The sequence below is a fragment of the Arvicanthis niloticus genome, chromosome 1 (genome assembly GCF_011762505.2).
Source record: "Arvicanthis niloticus isolate mArvNil1 chromosome 1, mArvNil1.pat.X, whole genome shotgun sequence".
NCBI classification, from domain to species: Eukaryota; Metazoa; Chordata; class Mammalia; order Rodentia; family Muridae; genus Arvicanthis; species Arvicanthis niloticus.
Window position 1 is genome coordinate 76,876,581 of NC_047658.1, and position 24,011 is coordinate 76,900,591.

The 24,011-nt window shown below is 39.5% G+C and overlaps 1 protein-coding gene across 3 annotated transcripts in view; it reads right to left on the bottom strand.

Annotated features, from left to right (window-relative positions):
* The window catches only part of Ric3 (RIC3 acetylcholine receptor chaperone), a 49,971-nt gene that overhangs the window by 16,623 nt on the left and 9,337 nt on the right, over nucleotides 1–24,011 (bottom strand). For 2 of the 3 annotated variants that reach the window (XM_034514441.2, XM_034514433.2), the window contains exons 2-4: nucleotides 7,822–8,048; nucleotides 6,787–6,859; nucleotides 4,079–4,172 (exon numbers count right to left, since the gene is read on the bottom strand). In XM_034514441.2, coding sequence (XP_034370332.1) covers nucleotides 4,079–4,172; nucleotides 6,787–6,859; nucleotides 7,822–8,048 — 394 coding nt within the window. Of the gene's footprint in view, nucleotides 1–4,078; nucleotides 4,173–6,786; nucleotides 6,950–7,821; nucleotides 8,049–24,011 lie in introns of those variants that run through there. The other variant, XM_076940566.1, reaches the window with a different exon arrangement.

Sequence of the window (24,011 nt, forward strand, 5' to 3'; positions counted from 1 at the left end):
CCTTCCTCCCACTTCCGCAATTGTTTCTTTTAGTTCTGACCATGTTCTTTTTCTTCACTCACTAAAACTTGGCCATCATGAAGGCATAATCTTTGGACTTCTGTGTTTCCATTCTTGCAGTCACGCTCTAAGGAGGCTGTCCCTGCATCGAAGGTTAAGCCATTACCCTAAATGGAAGATGTCCTAACCCTTTCCTTAATCTTTACTTTTTACCTAGATGTCTATGCTGCCCAATTATTTCCTCAGCAGTTCTACTTGGGACTTTGTTATCACATTAAATTTCAAATTAACCTTAAATTCAATTTCCTCAAAACCAAGGCCCACAAGGCCAAGATCCAAGAGAAACCACTGGAACAAGCAGAGCTGGGTAATAAATAAATAGGTTGTATATGGCAGATTCCCAAATGCTAGAAAACTGTAAGACCACAGGTGGAAAGTAATGGCAGCTGACTTTTAACTGAAGGAATCATCAAGTCCAAATCCAAGAGCAAAATGCAGAGTAAGAGAGTAAGGCTAACAACAGAACACAATGGCCTCAACAACTTGGTGATCTCATCTTTCCCCGAGACAATACCCAGTCCTTTATTCTGCTTCCAAGGCCCACATTTCCTGTTGCTGTTATATATTATATGTGGATATTCTGATAGCATCTCAACAACATTCAAAGTTCAGTCCCTGTTTGCTAGCTCAAAATCCTTATTTTCTTTCTCTTCTGTGTTTTATCTTAGGAAGTACTATAAATCTCCAGGCATCTCTATATCTTCTTTTCCTTCCATGTTCTTATTTAGTTAGTTTTCCTCTGTGGGCACAGTCTCTCTTCTGCTCATACTATAGTTTAGAGTAAAAACACTCATCCCTTTACCTCCCTTTGAGGGTAGTCAAGTGGCAATCTTCCTATTCCATCTTCCTGACTGTCCTGATTGGATCATTGATAGCTGCATGATCCAAGTTGGACTAACTGTACCTTCTTACTAACTGGATCTTGAGCAAGTAAGTCCTGAAGTGGACACCTCTGATGATAATTCATCCTGGATCAGTTTTTTTGCTCCTACTCCCTAAATCCTGAGAGATACTAAGACCCACTATGATTGCCTCTTTTCCTAAAAGCTGGAGGTTCAATACTTTGTTATCATGAGATACCTCATATTCTTTCTTCTAAGTTCAAAATTCTGCTAACTAGTACTGGTTTGATTCCAATAACCATAAATTCCCATAATCTGTGCCCCTCTTTTCTATTTTCACTGCCCTAACAAAATTTGTCTACACAGCCTAGTTGTCTTAGAACATCCTGAGTAGATGGCTGGCTGGGACCCTGCCATCTTCCTGCTGCCACCCTCAAGTGTCCACCACATCAACAGTTCCCATTGCCTTTTGACAGAACATTCTCAGTAGGTTTCTGGCATATGTCTGCTATAATATTCTGAACATAGGAAAACATGACATTTCTTCTGAAAATCTTCACAAAAACAATAAATGTCAAATGCAGTCCAACATCATTCAGATACAGGTCTTAGTTGCCTAGTTGTCTCCCATTACCCACCTCTCTAGCCATTTATCCGATCCTGACTGTAAACACTACACCAGCTCCCAACTGAATGCTATTCCAAGCACTCACCTTCTTCTCTCACTGTTACTGTTTCCTTCTGAAACATTCTTTTTCTGAACTTTGCCTGAAGAAACTGTTCTATCTTGTAAGGCTCATTCAAGATCTCCCCTTTCCATCAGACCTTAAGATCCCACTCACCACACAGAGATACCCCATGTTCTAATCCTTGGAATCCATAAACTTCCCTCTAAGGGGATTGTGGTTGTAGGTGGACTTGAGGTTTCTAAAATCAGCTTACATTATAATGACATTATAATGGAAGGTTATCCTGGGTTATCTGAAAATGTATAATGTAGTTACAAGTATTCTTAAAAGTGGGAAAAGGAGGCAGTAGAAGTCAAAGTGATATAATCTGAATAGATCTCAACCCAATATTGATATCTTTGAAGATAAAGGAAGGGGTCTATAAGCCAAGGAGTATAGGCAACTTCTAGAAGCTGAAAAGGTCAAGGAATCAGACTGCTATAGGACCTTGCCAAGGGAATCCTGCCAACACCAATAATTCTCACTCACTATAGGACCACTAACCCAAAGAACTTAAGCATAATAAATCTGCATTATTTAAGCCACTAGAGTTGAGTTTATTTGCTATAGCAGTATACTTTACGCTCTCAGATAGAGTTACTTCTAGAGAAACTAATACCTGCCATTAACAACCATACAGGGCTGTGCAGAACAAATGAAAAGAGATTCCAAAGAAGACACAATTTTTGTTGACGAACCTGCTTTAAAATACTCATTATTTCAGGGTGTTCAGATATCATCAGTGTTCCAGCACAAGTTGACAATTCTGTTCTCTCAAAGGTTGCAGGACATCAGGGAAGACATGCTTTGATGGCAGTAAGCTGTATATTATCACCCAATATGCCCAGGAGATGTGAGTATGAAGGAACACCAGGCAGATTCTGTGATTTCAGGGAAAGACTCTCAGAGACAATGATGCCATTGTTGAGAGCCCTATGACAATTCAAAGTCAAAATGGGTGTCTGGTGGGGGTGGGAGGTCAGTGTCTCAGCAAAGAAAAATGAATCTGCAAGTTCCTAGATGAACAGTGCACAGATGCTTTAGGAAAAATAAAAGAGTCCTTATGTGGGTTGGGGATACAAGAGAGCACATAAGGAACATCTGCAAGTCCAGGCTACTCGGAACCAGGCTCTTTGCTAATTAGTGCTTCCTCAGGCCACACCATGTACTAGCAGGTAGGTCACCAGGCATACTACTCTCGGAAGGAAATCTTGCTAATTCTCAAGGCAAAAATTAGAACATTTCACCTTAGTCCCTTAACCTGTGTATTTGAGTTTGATATTGTATTTTATATCAGACAAAACATGGAGGACACTGAAGGTGTGTGGAGCTACACGTTCATGTGAAAGACGTCTAAAAAAATTCTATTGGTCATATCAGAAATCATTTCCCTGTTTCTATTCACACACAGACAGGAAACTGCAATTTGATGATGTCTTCTTATATGCAACAAAGGATGAATAAACTAGATGCCAGTGAGCAAAAGATGAGGCACAGAGCACAAATAGTTGAAAGATGGCAAACAGAAGAGGCCAACACCTGCTCCTTGCATCAAAGACCCCACAGTTGCTCTTGAAGGTAAGGGCAAGACTGCTCAATATCCTGCATGTGGTTTTATGGCCCACTGTGAAGTTCTCCCTCCTCCTGGTGAGAAGGCTCAGTTGAGACAGACTCTGTCTTAGTACTCAATGTCTCATTCTGGTGTTCTGTTCTTGGCTTTTTTAGGTACCTTAGTGTTCTTAGTTGTTCCAGTTTTCATAATCTCCTGCATCTACCTTTTCAGATCCTTGGCCAGTATGGCAGAGTAGACATGTACATTCCTAAAGGATTAATTTGGCCCTTGACACCTACTTTGCATGTTTAATTCTGCACTAGGAGAACACAAAATACAAAACACAAATGCTTGCTGTGATAACAGTTGCTTTTTTTTGAATTTTTTAAAATGTATATGAGTGTTTGCCTGGATGTATGTCTGTGTACCACATGTATGAAGTACCCACAGAGGCAAAAAGAGAGCAATGGACCCCCTCCCCTGGAATTGGTGTTAAAGGCAATTGTGAGCTGCCATGTAGGTGCTAAAAATTGAGCCCAGGTCCTCAGGAAGAGCAAGTGCTCTCAACCACAGAGTCATCTCTTCAGGCACTTGCTTTTTTTTCTTATTTGATATCAGAAAATGCAATTTTCAATAACCCGATTTTACTTAAAATTTATAACAGACAACTAGAAGATCCTTTGTAAAACTAGGTTATTTGACCCAACAAGATTTATAAATTTCACAAACTCTCACAATAATTTGTACCACATTTAACACTTGAAAATAAGTTTCTCAGTGATATGAAAATGAAATATTTAATTGAGAAAGGATACATATATTGCACGTAAGCTGACAATTACATAAGATAATCTATAAATATGAAATTGTCTGAGTCCTATTTGATTAAAACTTACCTCTCACCATTAGGTCCCACTCTGTTGATTAATTTTTCCATGGCTTCCTCTGTCTCTTTTAGTTTTTCTTGTAGTTGAACAAGCTCAAAGTTGGCTGAAAAAACAAGCATCAGTCTAAGAACCATCATGGGCATCTCCCTAAGCCCTTCCAAGAAATGGCTAGCTGAAATGATCTGTGGTAATCCAGGCTTGTTCAGCGACTTAAGGGAACAGACAGGGCTTCTCTAACTAATACAACCAGCACAAAAAGGGTACAGAGGTCTGGCCAGCAGGCTCAAAAGGATACACATTCATTTAGGGAATGATAAACAAATCACTCCCTCTTCTACACAGTAATCCAGTAGAACCAACTAAAGAAAACACCCAGCACCAAAAACACCCTGCTAAGTCACCCCAGAGTAAGTGCAGAAGATAGACAATGGTTTGTGATCCAAACAATGCTCCTGGGTAAGATATCAAGCCTACATAAGACTACAAATAAAGGATCAGGACTCTCAGGTGATCCTGGTTTGCCTGGAAGTATCTAGGAATTAGGAGTGTCAGTGTTAAATTTCTGTAAAAGAAAGTCCCAAACTATGGTTGAGACCTCAATGCCCAACTTAACCCTAGTTGTCTAGAATAAAGAATAGACCATGCTAAAGTGTAACTCTGTCCCCTAGATGCTGTTTTCTTAAACAGTATCAGAAGAAAGTACATACAAACACTGAAACACTAAGTAAGATACTAAAAACCCAACCCGCCCCCCCAAAAAAGAATACTCAAAATATGAAGAGAACTTCCAGGCCATAGGAAAAGGAAATGCTGCTCGGTGTATAACTGGCCTGATCTCATACCTCTCTGTGTAGCCTGGCCATCCTTGAACTCATTTTGTAGGCCAGGCTGGCCTTGAACACAGAGATTTGCCTGCCTCTGCCGCCAAGTGCTGGGATTAAAATCATGTGCCACCACTGCCTGGATGTAAAAATCCTTTTAATTCAATTAATACCTGTGAAGTGGGTACAAACTGCACTATGTGGCGGTGGGGTTATTGTTATTTTTGCATGATTTATAATAAAGGATAAGACTGACTCACTGCTATTACTATTGTTATAAACAGAAGTCCATTTGGCCATTTGATTTACTTTTGTCTCTGACAAGAGGAAGGTCTTAACAATCTTTGTTTTTTATTTTATTTATTATTAGTGTTTTGTTTATTTTTGTGGTGTGTATGTCTGTGTGTTTAGGTTTAGAAGACAACTTTCAGGAGTCAGTTCTGGACTTTCACTCTATTGAGGCAGGGTATCTCATTTCTCCTGTGCTTCATACTTTGCTTTACCTGGTCTGCAAGCTTCTAGACGATTCTCCTGACTGCCTCCATGTCATCAAAGGAATGCAGGAATTACAGAAGCATGCTCCAACAGCTTGCCTTTCTAAAAGGACTCTGGGAACCAAACTTAGCAAGCACTCTCACCCACTGAGTCTTCCTATCAGTTCAAATCTTCCTTCTGTGATATTTTTAAATCACTGATATATGTTACCATTACTAAATACCTCATAATGAGACATAGCAGTTTTCTTCAGAACGTCCTTGACTATTTAGGATTTCCAAAAAGGCTGTGAAATATGATTGAGGATTTAATACAACAAAGAACCCAAAAGTAATTCAAAATAAGATACTGCCTGGAGCAGCTGCTTCTGTGCCTCATCCTCATGTCATTCTATCGATGCCTTTCTTTTTAAAACTTTTAATTAAGAAAAATATTTTTTAATTTTAAAACTTAAAAAACTAAAAGCAAACAAAAACACCTTTGATGGGTGAAGTGGTACAGATCTTTAATTCCTGCACTCAGGAGGCAGAGGCAGGCAGACCTCTGTGAGTTTGTGCTACACAGTAGGTCCACTACAAGCTCAAGAGTTCATGCTTGCATAAGTTTTACTCATGCCATCCAGACATGATTCCCACAATACTTTTGACAAGTCCCTTCTTACAAGTTATCTTTCTCTCTGTGTGAAGTTTATGTGCATGTGACCCAGGCAGGTTAGTGTGCAGGCATATACAAGAGGATGGCATGCAGCGTCTTCCTTTCTTGCTCTCTCCCTTATTCCCTTGAAATAGGGTCTCACAATAAACCAGAAGCTGTGTTGGCTAGGCTGGCTGCCCAGGGAGTCTAAGGATTGTCCAGTGTCCACTCACCAGCATTGGAGTTACAGGCATGCACAGCCATCCCTGGCTTTTTACATGAGTGCTGAAGATTCTAACTTACCTTCGTGCTTGCTTGGCAAGCGCTTTCCCCCACAGATTACTTTTCCTAGCATCATTCTAATCTATAAATTCTTAAAACAAAGGGCTATGACAGTACAGAGTAATCTGGCTGGGCACTATTTGACAGCACATTTAAAGACTCCAGAGTGTCAAGAGCTAATAGTGAAATGTGACAGTGATGTAATTTCTCCCTTAGTTTTCCTCTGTGAAATAAAATATATTTGCTCCAAATATTTTGCACTCTGTAAGTGAAAAGTAACTAAGTCAAATGTTGACCGTTAATTTCCTAATATGTACCAAAGTGAACTAGCAGTCTTGTGCTATAGCACAAGCAGCACTGGCCTTTTAAGGCCCAGCATCTGTCCACACATTTGAGAAATGCTTTCGGGACATACCCACAGATTCTTCCCCTGCCTGTCTCCCACTCCAACTCAATACCACTGAAGACAAGGGATGGAGCACTTACTAATCTTCCTGTGGGTATTTCCGGGTGGGGCAGTGGAGCAGCTCCGATCCTCTGCAGTTTTCCCCTTTGAAAGCTGAGGATGAAGGAGGCACAGCACATCAACAGCAGCTCAGAACCTCAAAGTCACGGAACACCTCATGTTAAATGAAAAAACAAAAAAAAGCTGGGAGACAAAAATTAAGTCAGAAATCAAACCAAGTATCAACATTAAAGAAATGTCTTTTTAAAGCCACTGAAAGAGTCAAGAAGGTAAAAATGATTGAAGCAAAGATCAAAGCACAAGGAAAACAAAGTCCCCTCAGTCACCTGCTATACCCATGCTCATCCAGTGGTAGGAGATGTAGCACTCATTCTCATCTCCACTCAGACTACCTGCAGAATTCCTGGTTGAGAAGAAACTAAACTCTCCTCACTTTACTGAGGCATGAGTGTAAGGTGAGGCTTCTATATCTCAACATAAAGAACAAGCCTGTAACCTAAAAAAACCTGCCTAGAAGTGGAACTTATTTGAGGGTCTCCCTTAAAAGACCCAGCATGACTTCCTATAACCAGGAAATGTTAAGCTTAGTGTCTGGACAGATGATACCAGGCACAGTATCTCAAAACCTGGCACCATTAAATATGGCCTCAAAGTGGCTACTTGGAAACCTTGATGACCATCCTATAAGCAAACTGCTTCTTAGAGCATCTTAATGGCCTATCAGCTTGCAAGGATGCCTAGTCTTTTGTTCTTTCTCTTTGAATTATAGTGCTGATTAGATTATGAACTAAAAGATCCAAGTTCAAATCTTGGACTTACATTTTAGTTGTAAACCTATCCTAAGATTTCTCTCTGTAAAACTGAGATGATGGTGATCCTAACAAGTTCACAAGGAATTGATGAGGCTTTCAAAGAAATGATGGATTTGAAAGGTCTGTGTGACCCTTGCAGGGATTCACCAGAGACAATGATTTTACTACAATGACATTATATTTTCAATGATTACATATATAAGATATACATATATCTTATACATATAAGACAATTTGACTTACCTTAAACAAAATGTACAGTATGTACAAAAAGATCCCAAAGCCATAGATTGGAATGATCTGGCCCATCAGTCCTCTTCCACTACCCCCTCCTCCAGCACTTCCACCTGCTCCCTTGGCCTTTGCAAAGGCCTCTGCAAGGTGAGACCTCTGGAAACGACCCCCGGGTGTCTGACCATCTGAGGGTGCCGAGTGGTGATGCATCATAGGTGGAAATCGGCCCAATTTTCCTGAGAAAATTAATTAATTGGTGTTATCTCTTCTGTTTTAAATATGCATTGAAGTTCAAATAACAGAAGCAACTTAAACATGTTTAAGAAAAACAACAGGAATTTGATTAGAAAGATAGGGATTTCATATGGATACAAAGCATGTTGTGATAATCTCTATTTGTTCACTAAACCCATTTCCTCTTCCTTCTGGGTCCATAGCTAAACTACATTTCCTAGCCTCCTGTTGAGTTAAATGTGGCCCCGTGACAGAGTTCCAGCCAAAGGAACTTGGCCTATAAAGCTTCCCATAAGCTCAACTACATGATCATTTTCCTTCTGTAGGATGGATATAATGTCTAGAGAGACCTTGAAAGTCATATGTTGGAAATGGCAGAACCTCCATTAGCCTTGGTTCCTAAGTAACTGGCACAGGCCTCTACTGCTGCTATCCTGATAACTTGGAACCATCTGGTCCTGTGTGTGTAAGTGAGAAACAAGCTTCTATTGTGTGAGGGCCATTATATATGTTGGAGTCTATCTGTTACAGTGGTTAGCCACCCCTATCTAATACAAAAGGAAATGTAATGTTCTCAGGAGAGAACAGAACCAGAAACTGGAAAGCCATCAGGATTCAGGCCGGCTACTTTCACATTCCAGCTCAAACTCTATCCTCTCTATGGGACCATAGCCTTTTCCCTTTGTTTCTTTGCTCACATCTTCAATCTCTTTTTTCAGATAACTTCTCTAATTTCTTTGTGCCTATAGTAGAAGACAGTCATTCCAAACCTCTCAATTTGCAACTCCTTCAAGAAAATAGCTAAGACTGGCCCTAATTCCAAATTCCTTGGAGGAAGATTGAGTACACAGCTTGGGGAGGAGGCAAGCATCCCTTTTTGAATTAGCTACAGCTGAGCCTCCAGGATTCATAGAGTAGAAACAGGGTCAAAGGCCCAACCTTAGAAGAACTGAGAGAAGAGGAGGTTTATCATCTATTGTTTTGCATTTTAAAATTCCATTAAGAGCAGCCAAGAGTTAATACAACAAGCACAATGCGAGACAAAGTCTTCAAAGGGCCATAAGTAAAAATGTGCTTGAAAAACCAGTGGGGGGAACACTTTAAATAATTCTTCTTCTTCTTCTTCTTCTTCTTCTTCTTCTTCTTCTTCTTCTTCTTCTTCTTCTTCTTCTTCTTCTTCTTCTTCTTCTTCTTCTTCTTCTTTTCTTCCTTCTTCCTTCTTCCTTCTTCCTTCTTCCTTCTTCCTTCTTCCTTCTTCCTTCTTCCTTCTTCTTCTTCTTCTTCTTCTTCTTCTTCTTCTTCTTCTTCTTCTTCTTTCTTCATCTTCTCCTCCTCCTCCTCCTCCTCCTCCTCCTCCTCTTCCTCCTTCTTCTCCTTCTCTTCTTCTCCTCTCCTTCCTCCTCCTTCACTTATGTATGTGTGTATGTGTGTCTGAGTACTCTGCATGTTCATCCGCATGCAAAACAAATGCTGAGAATTGAACTCAGAACCTCTGGGAGAGCAGCCAGTGCTCTTAACTACTGAACCATCTCTAGTAGGGGTAACACACTAAAGTATAGAATACCAGAGACCAGAAAGACCTTAAAGAAGTTCTAAAACTACAGATTTACTGGATTCAACTTCAACAAAATTAAGCATTTCCACTCAATACAGAAGACCATGAACAGAATCAGGAAGAATGAAATCAAGGAAAAACCTCTAACATGTAAAACTGATAAAGGACTACATATCTATAAAATAGAACCTGCCACTTAATGACATCACATAAAATTCACAGCAAAAGGAACCAAGACATGAGGAAGGAACTTTCAGAAAGGGAAGCTTAAGTGGCTGCCAACACATACAATGATGAAATTCAAAGTAAGACAGTTACCAGTGGTGGTAAGTTATCAGTACTAATAGGTGTGTAAACTACAATACTGACCAAATGCTCAATTAGTGAGCCAGGACTTTCTACTCAACAGGATGGTAGAAAGTAGCAAAAGTGGGCCAAGGTATGGGAAGGCAAGATTTTTTTGTACACTGAGGTAAGAATGCAAACACACAGCCACCCTGCTAAGTGGCTTGCCTGCCCTCTGTGATACTATACATAGGCTGGATGATCCATCGGCTCCTCTCTGATGGGTAAATCTGGGAGATGTTGTCAAATATGGTTATCTAGGTAGGCTGACTTACACACTACAGATCTATGATGATATGCTCACTGTGATGATGTAGCAAGGTAGTTCAAGCAACTGACTTCCATAACTGAAAATGAAAAACTGAAATAGACTTGATGTATTTTATACATACTTTATGTTTTTAGAAACTATATTGTAAGAGTGTCTACAGACAGACATAGTAGCACATACCTATCAATCCAGTACTTGAAGGATGAGGCAGAGGATTGTGGGTAAGACTGACCTAGGCAACATAGCAAGATCCCGCTTCAAAAGTGGGGAAAGGAACTGAGGATACACAACAGCTCATAGGCAAACAGGTCTGACACACTCAAAGCTCTAGACTGAATCCCCAGCATTGAAACAAGCAAGCAGAGAAAGACAGAAAGACAGAGCAAAGAAAGGGGACAGGAAGGCAAAGGATGCCTCAGAGCCTCCCAATCTACTTTGCCTTTCTTGCTGGCTGAGAGTCAGGAATTTTGACTAAACTAAAAACAAAACCAAAAAACAAAAAAACCAACCAACCAACCAACCAAACAAACAAACAAAAAAAAAAAAACCACTGTGAAAATGGCCTGCATAGAAAAAATATTTACTCTTCTGAGAGACTTCTCAAATAAGAGTGTTAAGCAAGCTAATGAGCCACGTGGTCATATATCCCTTCAATTCCGGCACCAGGGAGGTGGAGACGGGAGGAGCAGGAATTCAAAGCTATCCTTGGGTAAATAACCAGCTTGAGTTACAGGAGATACAATCTCAAAAGCAAACAAACAAAAAAAACAAAATAAAATAGGGGGACAGAAAGATAGTGCTAGACAGACAGACAGAACTAAGGACCATGCTTAAGTCCCAAATTTTAAATATAACTTTATCACTGCTCCTTTCTCATCTCTGAACTGTATTTTTCTGAGAAAATCCTATAAGCAGGTTTATGGAACACAATTATAATAAAAACATATGCCTCAACCTTTACTGTATAGTACGAACTATTTTGACTTTTTTTTTGACCTATGCCTTCATCTTAAAAGCATTCTTTTCTTATCTGTAAATATGTACCTCTTACCTAATAAGACACCTTTGAATAAAAACCCTTTAGCCAACAAGTCAGAACTAGGGATATAGTTCATTTGGCAAAGCAGCTGTCTAGCATGCACAAGGCTCCGAGGCAGATCCTCAGCACTAGTCCCCCAAAAGTATACCAAGATAGTTTTTGCTTAATTTTTTAGACTTAGATAGCAATGACATCATTTGAACAATGTAACTTCAAAAGCCACAAGATGACACATCACACAGGCACACAGAGCTAAGGCACTTAAATGTGACTCTCTTAAGAAGCTCACCTACACACTGGGCTTTATGAGTATCTTTTTTTAGTAGACTTCCTTGTGCTTTATAAGATCCTGGCTCTCCCCAATGTGAGAGTCTGTGAAGGGGGCTTCTCAGGCTCAACACCTGACACCAGCAGTGCTGCGTTGCCATTTCCTGCTGCAATGATAATATTGTAAGTTAAGCACACTCACAATTACTTTGCATTTCTTTTAAGCGAATACACAAGTATAAAGGCTTAAAATAAAGACATTAGAGGTACATATGACCCAAGAAAGAAGGGCATGTGGCTTGAGGTTCAGTAGGTAAAGTGCTTGCTTTGTAAGCTTGAGGGCTGGAGTTTGATCCCCATAATCTATATTCAAAAGCCAGGCATGGTGGTGATATGCATTTGTAATCCTAGTGATGGGGAAGTAGAGACAGGAGGATACCTGGAACTTGATGGCCAGCCAGCTAAGCCTACTTGCCATGTTCTAGGCCAGTCAAGTGTCTTATCTCAGAGAGACGGAAGGAGGGAAGGAGGGAGGGAGGGAGGGAGGGAGGGAGGGAGGGAGGGAGAAATAGATAGATAGATAGATAGATAGATAGATAGATAGATAGATAGACAGACAGGCAGAAGACAGATAGAGCCCAAGGAAAGACAGTTAAAGTTTCCAATGCCCTCCAAATATGTATTCACACACATGTGCACACACAAACATATATATGGCCTAAAAAAAAAAAGAATCTTTGTACTTGAAAAACAGACCATGAAGTGCTAAGAACCGAGAGCTATCTTTAAGTGGACTTTGTCCTTAAGTAAAAAGAAGGGAAACAAGGTTAGATCATTAGCTACAGGGCATGGAAGCTCCCTTCTGCCTTGTATCCTTTCTAACCCAGGCTCCTTTTCAACGTCTTCCTTACCTTCTCAATACTGACTCTGGATGCCATGGAAGCTATGGAGGAAACCCTTCATCTCTACAGAAGGTCAACTCAATAATGGTGCCTTACACCTGTAATTCCAACATCTGAGCAGCCAAGTTTGCCATGAGTTTGAAGGCAGCCTGGGTACCATAGTAAGTTCCAGGCCAACCTGGGTTATAAAGTGAGAGTGTCTCAAAGCATGAGAAAAAAAATGAAATGATACAAATAAAAGTGTGTCAGTGTAGTGGTTTGAGTAAGAATGTCTCCCATGGGTTCATAGAGTTGAATGCTTAGTTACCAGGGAGTGGAACTCTTACAGGATTAGAAGGATTAGGAGAGTGGCTTTGTTGAATAAGTGTGTCACTCTGGGGTATGCTTTGAGGTTTCAAAAACCCATGCCAAGCCTAGTCTCCTTTTCTGCTGCCTACAGATCTGGGATGTAGAGTTTTCAGCTGCTTCTCTAACAGCATGTCACCATATTTCCTGTCATGTGAAACTGTAATAAGCCTCAGTTAAACACCTTCTTTTATAAGAATTGCGATGGATGTGGTGTCTCTTCCCAGCACTAGAACACTAAGACAGTCAGCAAAGGAAGCACAACTTTGGGCAAAGAAATGACCAAGCCTCCAGCTTTTGTTTTAGGTGCTGACGACTATCTCATTCACATCATTAGGTGATGATGGTTGGCTTTAAGATTATTAGGCAATGTCCCCACCTCCAGACAGGGTTTCTCTGTGTAGCCCTGACTGTCCTGGAACTCACTCTGTAGACTAGGCTGGCCTCAAACTCAGAGATTTATTTGCCTCTGCCTCCTGAGTGCTGGGATTAAAGGCATGCGCCACCACTGCCCAGCTATGCAACTTTTTAATGCTTAGCCTCTGAGATTAGCCACCAGAAACCATGGTAACGATGTAAGGAGATAACGGACCTCACACAGTTTTCCTCTGGCCTTTCATACTTGCTATGGCATAGAACCCCACCTCCCAGCTCTCTTGCTTGCTCTTTCTGTTTCTCTGTCTCTCTGTCTCTTTCTCTGTCTCTATCTCTGCCTCTCTGTCTCTCTCATATGCATACATACACAACTAAGTTTAAAATTATATCAAACACAAAAATGATCTTAAATGCTTCCATTTACCTGTTGTCCTAATAATTTTATGAATTGTGTCTGCTCCTTAAAGGTTTGGAAAATATTTTGTTTTACTAGGTCCTAGCACTTTTAATAAATTATAGTTCTTGGTTAGTTTTTATTTTTTATATTTAAAAAATATCAGTTTTATTAATGTATTCTTCCTTAGAATATTATATACATTTCATCAAAACATATAAAAGCAGCTCAAAGGTTATGTAATGTCAGGAGCTAAACTCCCCTTCTATAACAGATTCCAATCCTCCTAAGGCCCCCTGTCTCTGCTGCAGACAGCGTTTCCACTGGAGGAGGCACTGTACCGCTCACTATGATAAAGATGGTAAATGACTAGAGCCTTTAAACTTCAAAGGGGGCAACCCTCAGCCCGACAGTAAGAGGGAAAACTACTCCTGTAGAAGCCTTATGGGTGTCCAGCATCTCAGAAGGCTCCCACCCAAAATTAACCATTAAAATAGATGATAAACCATTCAAGAGTCTTCTTGATACTGGAGCAGATCGGACCATTCTAAGACAGCAAGAGGTCCCACAGAACTGGCAGTTGATCCCTGGGCCCCAGCTCCTAGGCATAGGGGGTACCTCTCACACATTCATCACCAAACAGACCTATAGGTGGGAAGACCCAGATGGGGCTACAGGCCTCATACGCCCCCTGGTGGCTCAAGTAGCCACCAATCTTTTAGGGAGAGATATCTTACAAGCCTTAGATGTGGTTCTTACCACCCAGCCAGAAAGAGACCACATTAAGATAGAAAATATTACTTATGAAGAAAATAGTATCCAAGGAGACCCAAATAACCCCCCTTCCAAATCACTCCCAATTCTAGGGGCCATCGTTAAATTTAGTACTCCTGCCTTGATTGGCTCTCTGACGAAGCCATCTGGGTCCCACAGTGGCCTCTATCAAGGGAGAAGCTTAGAGCCCTCAGGGAACTCGTAGAGGAGCAACTGTCTCTACAACACATCCACCCCTCCCGCAGTCCATGGAACACCCCTACCCCTTGGTACTCTAACCCCTTGATGGCTTAGATTCTTCCCCTCCTTGGCCCCATACTAGCCATTGAAGCCTTGCTTCTCTTGACACCATGCCTCATTCAGTTAGATTATAAAGCAACAGATAAGTAACATTGCAAAGATAACTACCAATCAGGTCTTGGTTCCGTATCAAACTGTTCCCAACATAAGAGACCCTTATTCTGATGACACCTCTCCTTTATAAAGAAAGAGGAGGAGTTGTGGGGCGATGGGCTGTGAGAAGCAGCTGGGTGTTTGGTCAAGCATGAGTTTCGAACCCCAGAACCTTTATCGGATGGCAGGAGTTCAGCTCTGCTCCCAGGCCCTGGTTCTTTTCACTTAGCTTCAGTCCTCCAACAACCCCTCCCACAGAGAGGTTTATGACCATCAGTCCCGAGGAACGGTCCCTCAGGCTCTCCCACATGCAGATGAGGTATCTCCAAGCTCTCGGGTCAAGCCAATAGGCATTATCTGCTGCCAGACCCTAACCCACCCCCAAAACTGTATATAAGGGCTCTATTTAGGGGAAATAAAGTGCACTCAAGAATCATCCTGGTGTCTGAGAGTTTCTGTCACAAGAGCTGTAACACTTGGGGAGAGCTCTGCTCTCCCAGAACCTGCCTGAGACACCAAGCTGCCTCCTTGCCAGCTAGCCGGCTCCTTATCGGCCCAGCCCGGCCCTGGACCGACTCAGCACGGAGAGACAGGTGCAGTACCTGGGAGAGACTGGTCAGCAACAGTGGTGGTAGGCAATCTCCACTCCTGCTCACACTCTGTGTCCTTTGGCCTTGACCTACTGCATCAGGCCAGAGGCAGCACGGAGACAGTAGCAAGCCCTCCCTGCTCTCACCCTGTCCAAAGTCGGGAGATCATCGTGGGACACCTTCCAGAACAAGGGACCAACAATGTAATTTTTCTCTACATTTTTCAAATTATTTCATTACTAATTCTGGGTATTTACATTGTCTTTAGCTTCCTCAGGGGTTTTCTATCAAAGAACCAGCTCTTCATATATATTTGCTAAATCTTTAACTCTAATTTTTTAACTTTCAGGATTGTTGTCTTTCTTAGATCTACTGTATGTACATAATTTCTACCAATTAGTATTTTACTTACTTATTTTATTCTTTCCAATATAATATTAGTATTCAAAGATTTAAATTGCTGTGTTAATAGATCTTTGGCTACTTATCAAAATAAAATTTCGTTGCTTAGATGTTTTAAATTGGAATATATTTTATTGCTTTTTATTCATTATAAAATTTCAAGCAATACAGGCATATGTAACTAAATTCTCTTCTCAGCCATATTGGTAGCCAGTTCTACAATGTTACCTAGTAATAGCCTATTCTTTCAAATATTTTTTAAAGAATTATTTATTTGTTTTCTGTATATGAGTACACCATAGCTGTCTTCAGACACTCCAGAAGAGGGCATCAGATCCCATTTCAGATGACTGTGAGCCACCATGTGGTTGTTGGGAATTGAACTCAGGACAACTGGAAGAGCAGTTAGTGTTATTAACCACTTAGTCATCTCTCCAGCCCCCTCTTTCAAATATTTTTAAACATATCAATACACATTACATTTTTTGAAGGCTCAAGTGTCCTTTTTTATGTTCACATCCTTGCCTATATGTGTTAAGTATTTCTCTATGAGAGATTTCAAGTTGTTTTCCTGGGTTGAGGGGTATGCACATGTATAATTTAACAAGTATCCTCTAATTTCACTCCACAAAAGACTATATGGGGTCACACACAGCAGTATGTATCCATACACATTTTCCTAGATCCTGGCTGATCTTGATAAATAATCTATATTTTAATTATGGTTCGACTTCCTGTATTTAAGCAGACCAGTTTTCCTTTCGAATAGACTTTTTTTTCTTGTTGCTATTAGGGGTTGTTAATCCTTTTATTGTTGTTTCAAATTTTTCTTGTGCTAATTCAATACAAAATAAAATTTGTAAACATTAAAAGTAATGTAAACATTACTTTTAGATTGTATTGAGATTTTTCTCCTAAATTTGTATAGGTAAACTATAGCATGCCAAAGCACCATAAAAAGTTTTTTCTGTAGATTAAAACTTTTCTCTTATACAAATAAATTTGATTTAATGTATGTAGTAACATGCTTTCAAACTTTTACTGTTCTAATAGGTCTCTTAAAATGACATAAAACTTAAAATCAGATGAGATAAAACATTGCTTTACATTATTTTAAACTACAGACTAATGATGCTGTTAAGATCTCTTAGCCATGAAAACTTATTAGACATGTACTTTGTTCAAGATTCTACTAGGGTAGAAAGGAAAAGAGCTATAAACAAAATAGAAATGAAGTTCCCTTGTGGAACAATGTTGATAAAAGGCATCATGTCCAACAAAGACAACAAGCAAGGTTATCACCATGGTTTCATTACTACAGAGATTCCACCTTTAAATATTATAAGGATACAAACATTTCAAAAAGAAGAGAGTGCCATCAAATGGGGTCAGCTGCTGAAGGAAATGAAAGACTAAGACCATGGAAACACTGCCAGGTGAGGTTGGCACCATCAAGGAAGTAACAGGAGTTAAGGAAAGGGTGGTAGAGATTGGAAGACTTTGCACAGTACTGTGCAGTACCCTGGATCTTAGATCAGGAACCTGACTTAATGAGAAAGGTACTTGAGTGGAATTAACCTAGCAGTTGAATACAAGGCCTAATAAAAGAGAAAGTAGGATCTGGAAGAAACAGCAGAGAGGCATTACAGTAAGTTAATGGTGAGGGTCAAGTGCCAGAGGAGATGGCCATGGCTGTAAAAAAGAGACGATAGGTCCAAGACTATCACCATATAATTAGCAGGAGCATTTAATATCAAACATAGCAGCATAACATAAATCTGGGGAAGATTTAGTTTCCTAGGAGAAGATAATGAAGGACTGAGAGGCTCATGGTTAGGGTAAAGCTGAGCTCACTTGCATCTGATGCATTGGTGGAATACAGCTAGAAATGTTACTTGGCTGCTGTCAGATTGAGCAGTAACTCTGTTCAACCTAAGTGGCAAAGCTGGAAAACTGGATGAACTCTTTCTTCTCAACCCCCAAAGCCTGGAGGTATACGTATCCTCACACATAAGGGGGTGGGGATAAAAAGGAAACTTAATGATCAAAGACAAACAGTATCACAGAACCTTGGTCTTCTGAAAAAAGCTTGCAGGTACTGGAAGAAGTGAGTCAGGATTTAAGCAGAAGCAAGAGGGTAGTGGGCTTGATTATCGCTGGTATAACAGCTTTAATTACATTAATTACTAGCACCACTACTGCAATTGCTTTGACACAAGAAGTTAAGACAGCTACTTTTGTTAATCATTTAACAAAAAATGTTACTAATGTGTTGAGTATACAAGAGGATTTAGATAGGCGTTTGGAACAACAGATTGATGCTCTTTATCCTATTCAAATTATTGGAAGGAGGTTCAGAGTTTAAGAGTAAGGAGCCATCTCGAGTGCCATGGAAAATACCATTGGATTCATGTTAGTTCTAAAATTTACAGTGGCAGTCATAGTTAGGAAAAAGTTTAAAGACACTTGCAGTGTATTTGGCATAATTCTAATACCTCTCTGGATGTTTTAATTTTAAATAGTGAGATTATAAATTTAAAGAATGCTGCTCTTCTGAGCGTTGATACAGAAGATACCACTGATAAAATTACCCATGGCCCTAAGTCAGTATTTCTATTTTGGTCAAGCTTCAAGACTGGCATATATAGCTTGATCATGCTACCCCTTTTTATCCTGGAAATACTTTTATTCCTGCCCATCATGTTAAAGCTTGTCTTTAACAACATCAACATGTTGGCAGCCAAAGTATAGGGCTTGAACCTGAAAATGGACCCCCAGACAGAGTTATTAAATCAACAGGCTGGCAAGCCAAGGAAGGGTAAGATTCTGCACAGAGCCTTACCAACCTAAGACAGAAGTGCATTGCTTTTGATAATGCATATTCCACGACAGGTAAAGCAAGCATTCTTGGCAGAATGACCTAAGACAGGCTCAGTCATGTTTATGAAATAAAAACGGGGGAGAGGCGGAGAGCCTTTGGGGCTGCTTGGCAAGAATCTGACATGAGCCAAGGACAAGGAAATGGGCTGCTTGAATATAAAGAAGTGGGCTTCAGGCAGGAATCTAACATTAGGCTAGAACAAAGAAGTAATTTCAGGCAGGAATCTAAATCTTAGGCTAGAACAAATTAGGCTAGAACAAGGAAGTAGGCTTCAGACATGAAAATGACTTTGGGCTAGGACAGGGAATTTGGCTCAGATATTTTGGTCATCCTGATAAGCCCTTAAAAACAGTGATCATGTTTTTGAATTTTGTTTATTGCCTTACTTGTTCTTTGACTATTTGTGTTTATTGTCTTGCTTGTTCCTTGACTATTTGCATCTATTGTACTGCTAGTTCCTCAACCTAGAACTGACCTTAATACTTGCATGTAATTAAAATGGTATAAAAGCAAAAAGGAGGGGGGATGGGATAAGAGGTTTCTAGGGAGGGGAAATGGGGAAAGGGGATGACATCTGAAATGTAAATGCATAAAATATCCAATAAAAAAGAAAAAAAATATCTTGTGGGGGATTTCTAAAACAGTTTGATAAAAATTATTATTTTATTTAAAATAATTGAAATTAAAATTGAACCGCACAGAAAAAAAAAGTCAGAGGACAGAAAAGGCCACTGAAAGGACTGGAAAAATAAACTGATTGAAAGCTGGGTGTGAATATACCTATAATCTCAGCACTCATAGCGGCAGAGGGATTGAGAGTCCCAGGGGCACTGTCCTGCCACTGTGGGCTGTGCAGCAAGACTGTTTCCAAAAAATAAAATAAAATAAAATAAAATAAAATATAAAATAAAATAAAATAACCTGTCTGGTAAAAACTAGTTTCAGATTTTTTTCAAATACAACATATTTTTTTGAGAAACAGATGGAATGCCACATGATATTCTGACTCCTGGCCATTTTATACAGTAACAGAAACCAAAGTATAGCAGTCTACTTCCTTTACACATGGTCTCACTTTCCATAAGTCTAGTTACCCACAGACAGCCATGATCTAAAGATCTTAATTGGAAAATTCCAAAATAAGCAGTTCAGAAGTTTAAAAATACACACCATTCTGAGTAGTGTGGTAGAAGTTGTGCCACCTCACCTCATCCAGCCTAGTACATACATTATCCCTATATCCATAGCACCCATGAGGAATAGCTGCCTGCTTGCTAAGCAGTTAGTACCCCTCAGTTAACAGGGGGCTATGGCAGCACTGCTCAAGTGACCCTTACTTTACTGAATAATGGCCACAAATCTGAAGGGTAATGATGCTGCCAGTTCTATCACAGCATATTATTACAGCTGTTCTACTTTATTATTAGTTCCTGGTATTTACTATACTTAATTTATAAATTAAATTTTCTCATTGATATGTATGTGCAGGAAAAGTATACATACATAAACATATCTGAAAAGAGTGAGAGAGCTATACCAAATTCCATAGTCATGTGTAAAAACAAACAAAATGGACCTATATCTCACACTATTCTAAAATTAACCTGAAATAGATGAAAGACTTAAATATAACAGGTAAAAGATTTTAATTGGAGATATAAGTTTTTATGACCCTAGATTAGGTAGTGATTTCTCAAATGTAAAACCAAAATAACAAAAAGAAAGTGACTTTGACATAAACTTTGCCTGTAAAAGATATCATCGGAGAAATGAATATAACCCACGGAATGAGAGAAAGACTTACCAGTCATTTACCTGATGAGAGCTAGTATCCAAATTACTCTTAAATTTTTAACATACAATAGAAAAAGACAACCTAATGCAAAGCAGGCAAAAGGTCTGACTGGAGACATCCCTATAGAAATGCCAAGTGCCTTAGCCCTTGAGTCATCTCCCCGTCCCTAGAACTTCTTTACATGGAGTTCAGGAGTGACTCATGGGAGTAACAACAGAGCAGGAGTTTCAAAACCAACACTGAGTGAATCCTGAGGAGGCAAGAACTGAACACACATCCATTAGAACTGACCTAAAAGGTTATTCTAAAACCTATTTTAAAATGAAAAAGGTTACTCATGACATCACAGAGCCATTGAAAAACTAGAAAATGTCATTTTGAAAAGTGGAGAAATCATTTGGAAAGAAATGAAACATATAGGCTAGATGGTAAAAACAACTTGTATAACCTAGCAGGAATTCTTCATTCTAACAGTTCATGTGTTCACTAGTGAACACTTTACAACATGCCTGGCACCGTGTCAGACACAGACTAAAGTTAAACAAGGCTAAGCCTCAGCCCCAACACATCTGCAGATAAGCAGCTACTGCTGCAGGTTCCCGCTGCCCAACCAAGTTCTTTTCTCAGTTCTCTTAGTTTCTCTGCAACACATGAAAGTGGCTATCAACTATCATGTATTAATCACCCAGTGAATATTAACTTGAACAAAGTTCTGTCAAATTGTCCTACCTTGATCTGTATAGGACACTGCTTTCCCAAGCTGCTTGATCAATTCAACTTAGCCCTTCCTTCCCTGTCTCCTGAATAGCTTTTTAATTCCTCCAAGATTCTGTCTCAAACCCTTTCTTTTCCTTTTGCGAATGTGTTCATTCTTAAGGAATTCATTATAATTTCCAAAATGTATAGCCACAATCCTGACTTCCCTTAAGCTCTTTGTCTTACCCACAACATCAACTGTTTATTTCTTTTGTATGTTTAGCACCTCAAACCTGAAAATGAAACTCATTTTCACCTTCCACACCCTGCCTTTGTAGATTCATTCTCTCAAACTTTGGCTTTGACCTAAAACCTCTAAAACCAAGAATGTACTTGAGCAAGTAGGCTGGGGTCAGAACACGGAAGATGAAGGGATTCTTCTCTTTATACAGATAAATGGCCTCCACAGGGAAGCCTCATCTCCCAGAGCTTGGTAAACCAAGTTTCTCACAACAGAATAACCTAAGATGTTTTAAAAGTCAACAACAATAAAACATGTGGAAGCTACTACTTAGAGTGATTTTTAAGAGAAAAAAATTCAATTATGCAATATTCAGGTACACAAAGTATGGATGACATATCACATGTTCACACCTAGCACCAGGGCTCCTCCTCTCACTCTCGGAGTTGTGTGTTCATACAGTCATTTCACTTAACAATGGGAATACATCCTGAAACTGCAGTGCTAGCAACTCTGCTGTGTGAACACCAAAGTATATACACAAATTAAGATGTGATGCCATCACTAAGCAATGCAATTTTATGGGAAAATACTTTATACAACCAACATGGGCCCAACTTCTTGCATTCCCTTTCCATTTAACTCTATGGTCTCTATTACTTTAATGTTTTCCGCTATTTGGCCAGCTCTCTCTCTCTCTCCCTCCCTCCCTCTTTTTCTCTTCCCCTCCCCCTTCCCCCTCCCCCAACAAATTATTATGTGTCCAAGTTGATTGGTGCAGGTCTCATGTACCCAGTGTATATAATACTAACATACCAACACCTAATACATGACTGTATTAGTGTGCTTTTACATTTCATCCAAGTAATCATGGTTTGTAATGATTAAGTAATCATAAAACATATGTAATACTGGGGCTGGAGAGATGGCTCAGTAGTTAAGAACATTTGCTTCTCTTGCAGAGGACCTGGGTTTGGTTCCCAGAACTCACATGGCAGCTCATAAATCTGTAACTCCAATTCTAGAAGATCGAGCACCTTTTCCTGGCTTCCATGAGCACTGTATACACTTATATGCATAAAATAACTCTTATAAATATACATACACTATTGCCTTGAATGTTTGAAACCTTAGAATATGAATAAATGGTGGTAATAGTTTTTAACATGTACTTAATGACACTGAACTATTACCAAAATTTGTTCAAATTGTAAGTTTTGTTGCACATATAGTCTACCACATTTTTAAGTCAGAAGATTTATGTCTTTCATTTTAATATTTCATCCCTTTTGCTCTAAATATATGATCTTAACTGGTTGCCATAAAGTTCATTTCTTCTTGTCTTAAATATTTTACATGTCTCCAAGTGAAAAATTACTCTCAGAGTATAACAGCAAATGCTGTGTTTTACTTGATACTAACTGGCTGTCACTGAGATGGCTCCTTCCCTCTTCTGAGTTCTTGCTTTGGTTCCAGGCCTCAAATCACCTGAACCATTTTAACATTTCTTGAATAGGATTTGTGGGCCTTTTAAAAGATTTGTTTTAATGGGGTTTGTAGATGGCTCAGCTGTAAAAACACTTACCACACAAGAATGAGGGACTGAGTTTAGATCCTTAGAAGCCACCTAAAGCTGGACTCAACAGCCTGTGATTGTAATACCAGCACTCCCTTGATGAGATGGGAACCCAGCTACAAACAGAGACCATGTCTCAAACAAGATTGAAAGCAAGGACTGATATATCAGACCTGATGCTTGAGTTTTGACCCTCAGGACCCACATAGTGAAAGGAGAGAACTGGCTCCTGTATTGTGGCACATACCTTCTTACTCACCCCACCAAATAAAATATGTAATGAAAATCTGTAAAGAAATAGATGAAAAGATCAGAATAAAAATACTAAAGACATTAAAATTTCTATTTTTCCAATGCAGGACGTATCTGTGCAACAACCTCTGAAAGTACTTAAATATTCAATAAAATGTAACCTAACTCAATACAAACAGTCCATTGAAAGCTTTCCCCATATTTAGGTTTATTTGATTATTAAGTTTTCCTTTAGCATACCATTTAGATTTGACTAAAACCTTAATGGCTTTCCAGAGTGAGTTTTACTTTCACTTGTTAATAACCACCTAACTGCTGCTCATGAGAAAAACAAACTCCTACACTATCAACAAAAGAGCTTTCTGAAAGTAGCATTAACTATCTGTAGCATTTCATTCTTGAACAAATAAATCAATAAAGAACTGGATGTGTTTATATTTCTCATTAGAGTAGTTCATGAAAGGTCTTAATGGGGCAAATAAATCAATAAAGAACTAGATGTGTTTGTATGTCTGCTAACCACAATTTAAGAACGGTCTTAATGGCTAGGTTCTTAAGATGCAGAAGCTTCTTCCTGAACCCTGCAGTTGTAACAACACTACTTAACTCAACATGACTTAATGTGCAGCTGGAACAGCTCTGACTGATGCTTCTCACCAGTCTCCTGCAAAGCTCCCATCTCCTTTATCCTTCAGTGCAGATATCTCATGTTTCATAAGGAGAACAGACATAATAAGATATCTGTCCTTGTATACTTACATGCCAATATACAAGGTAACAAAGCAATATGTGCCATATGACCCATATGTATGCATTTCTGTAGCTCAGAGAAACCAAGACTCAATGAGCTCTGCACCACTCAAATACATAGT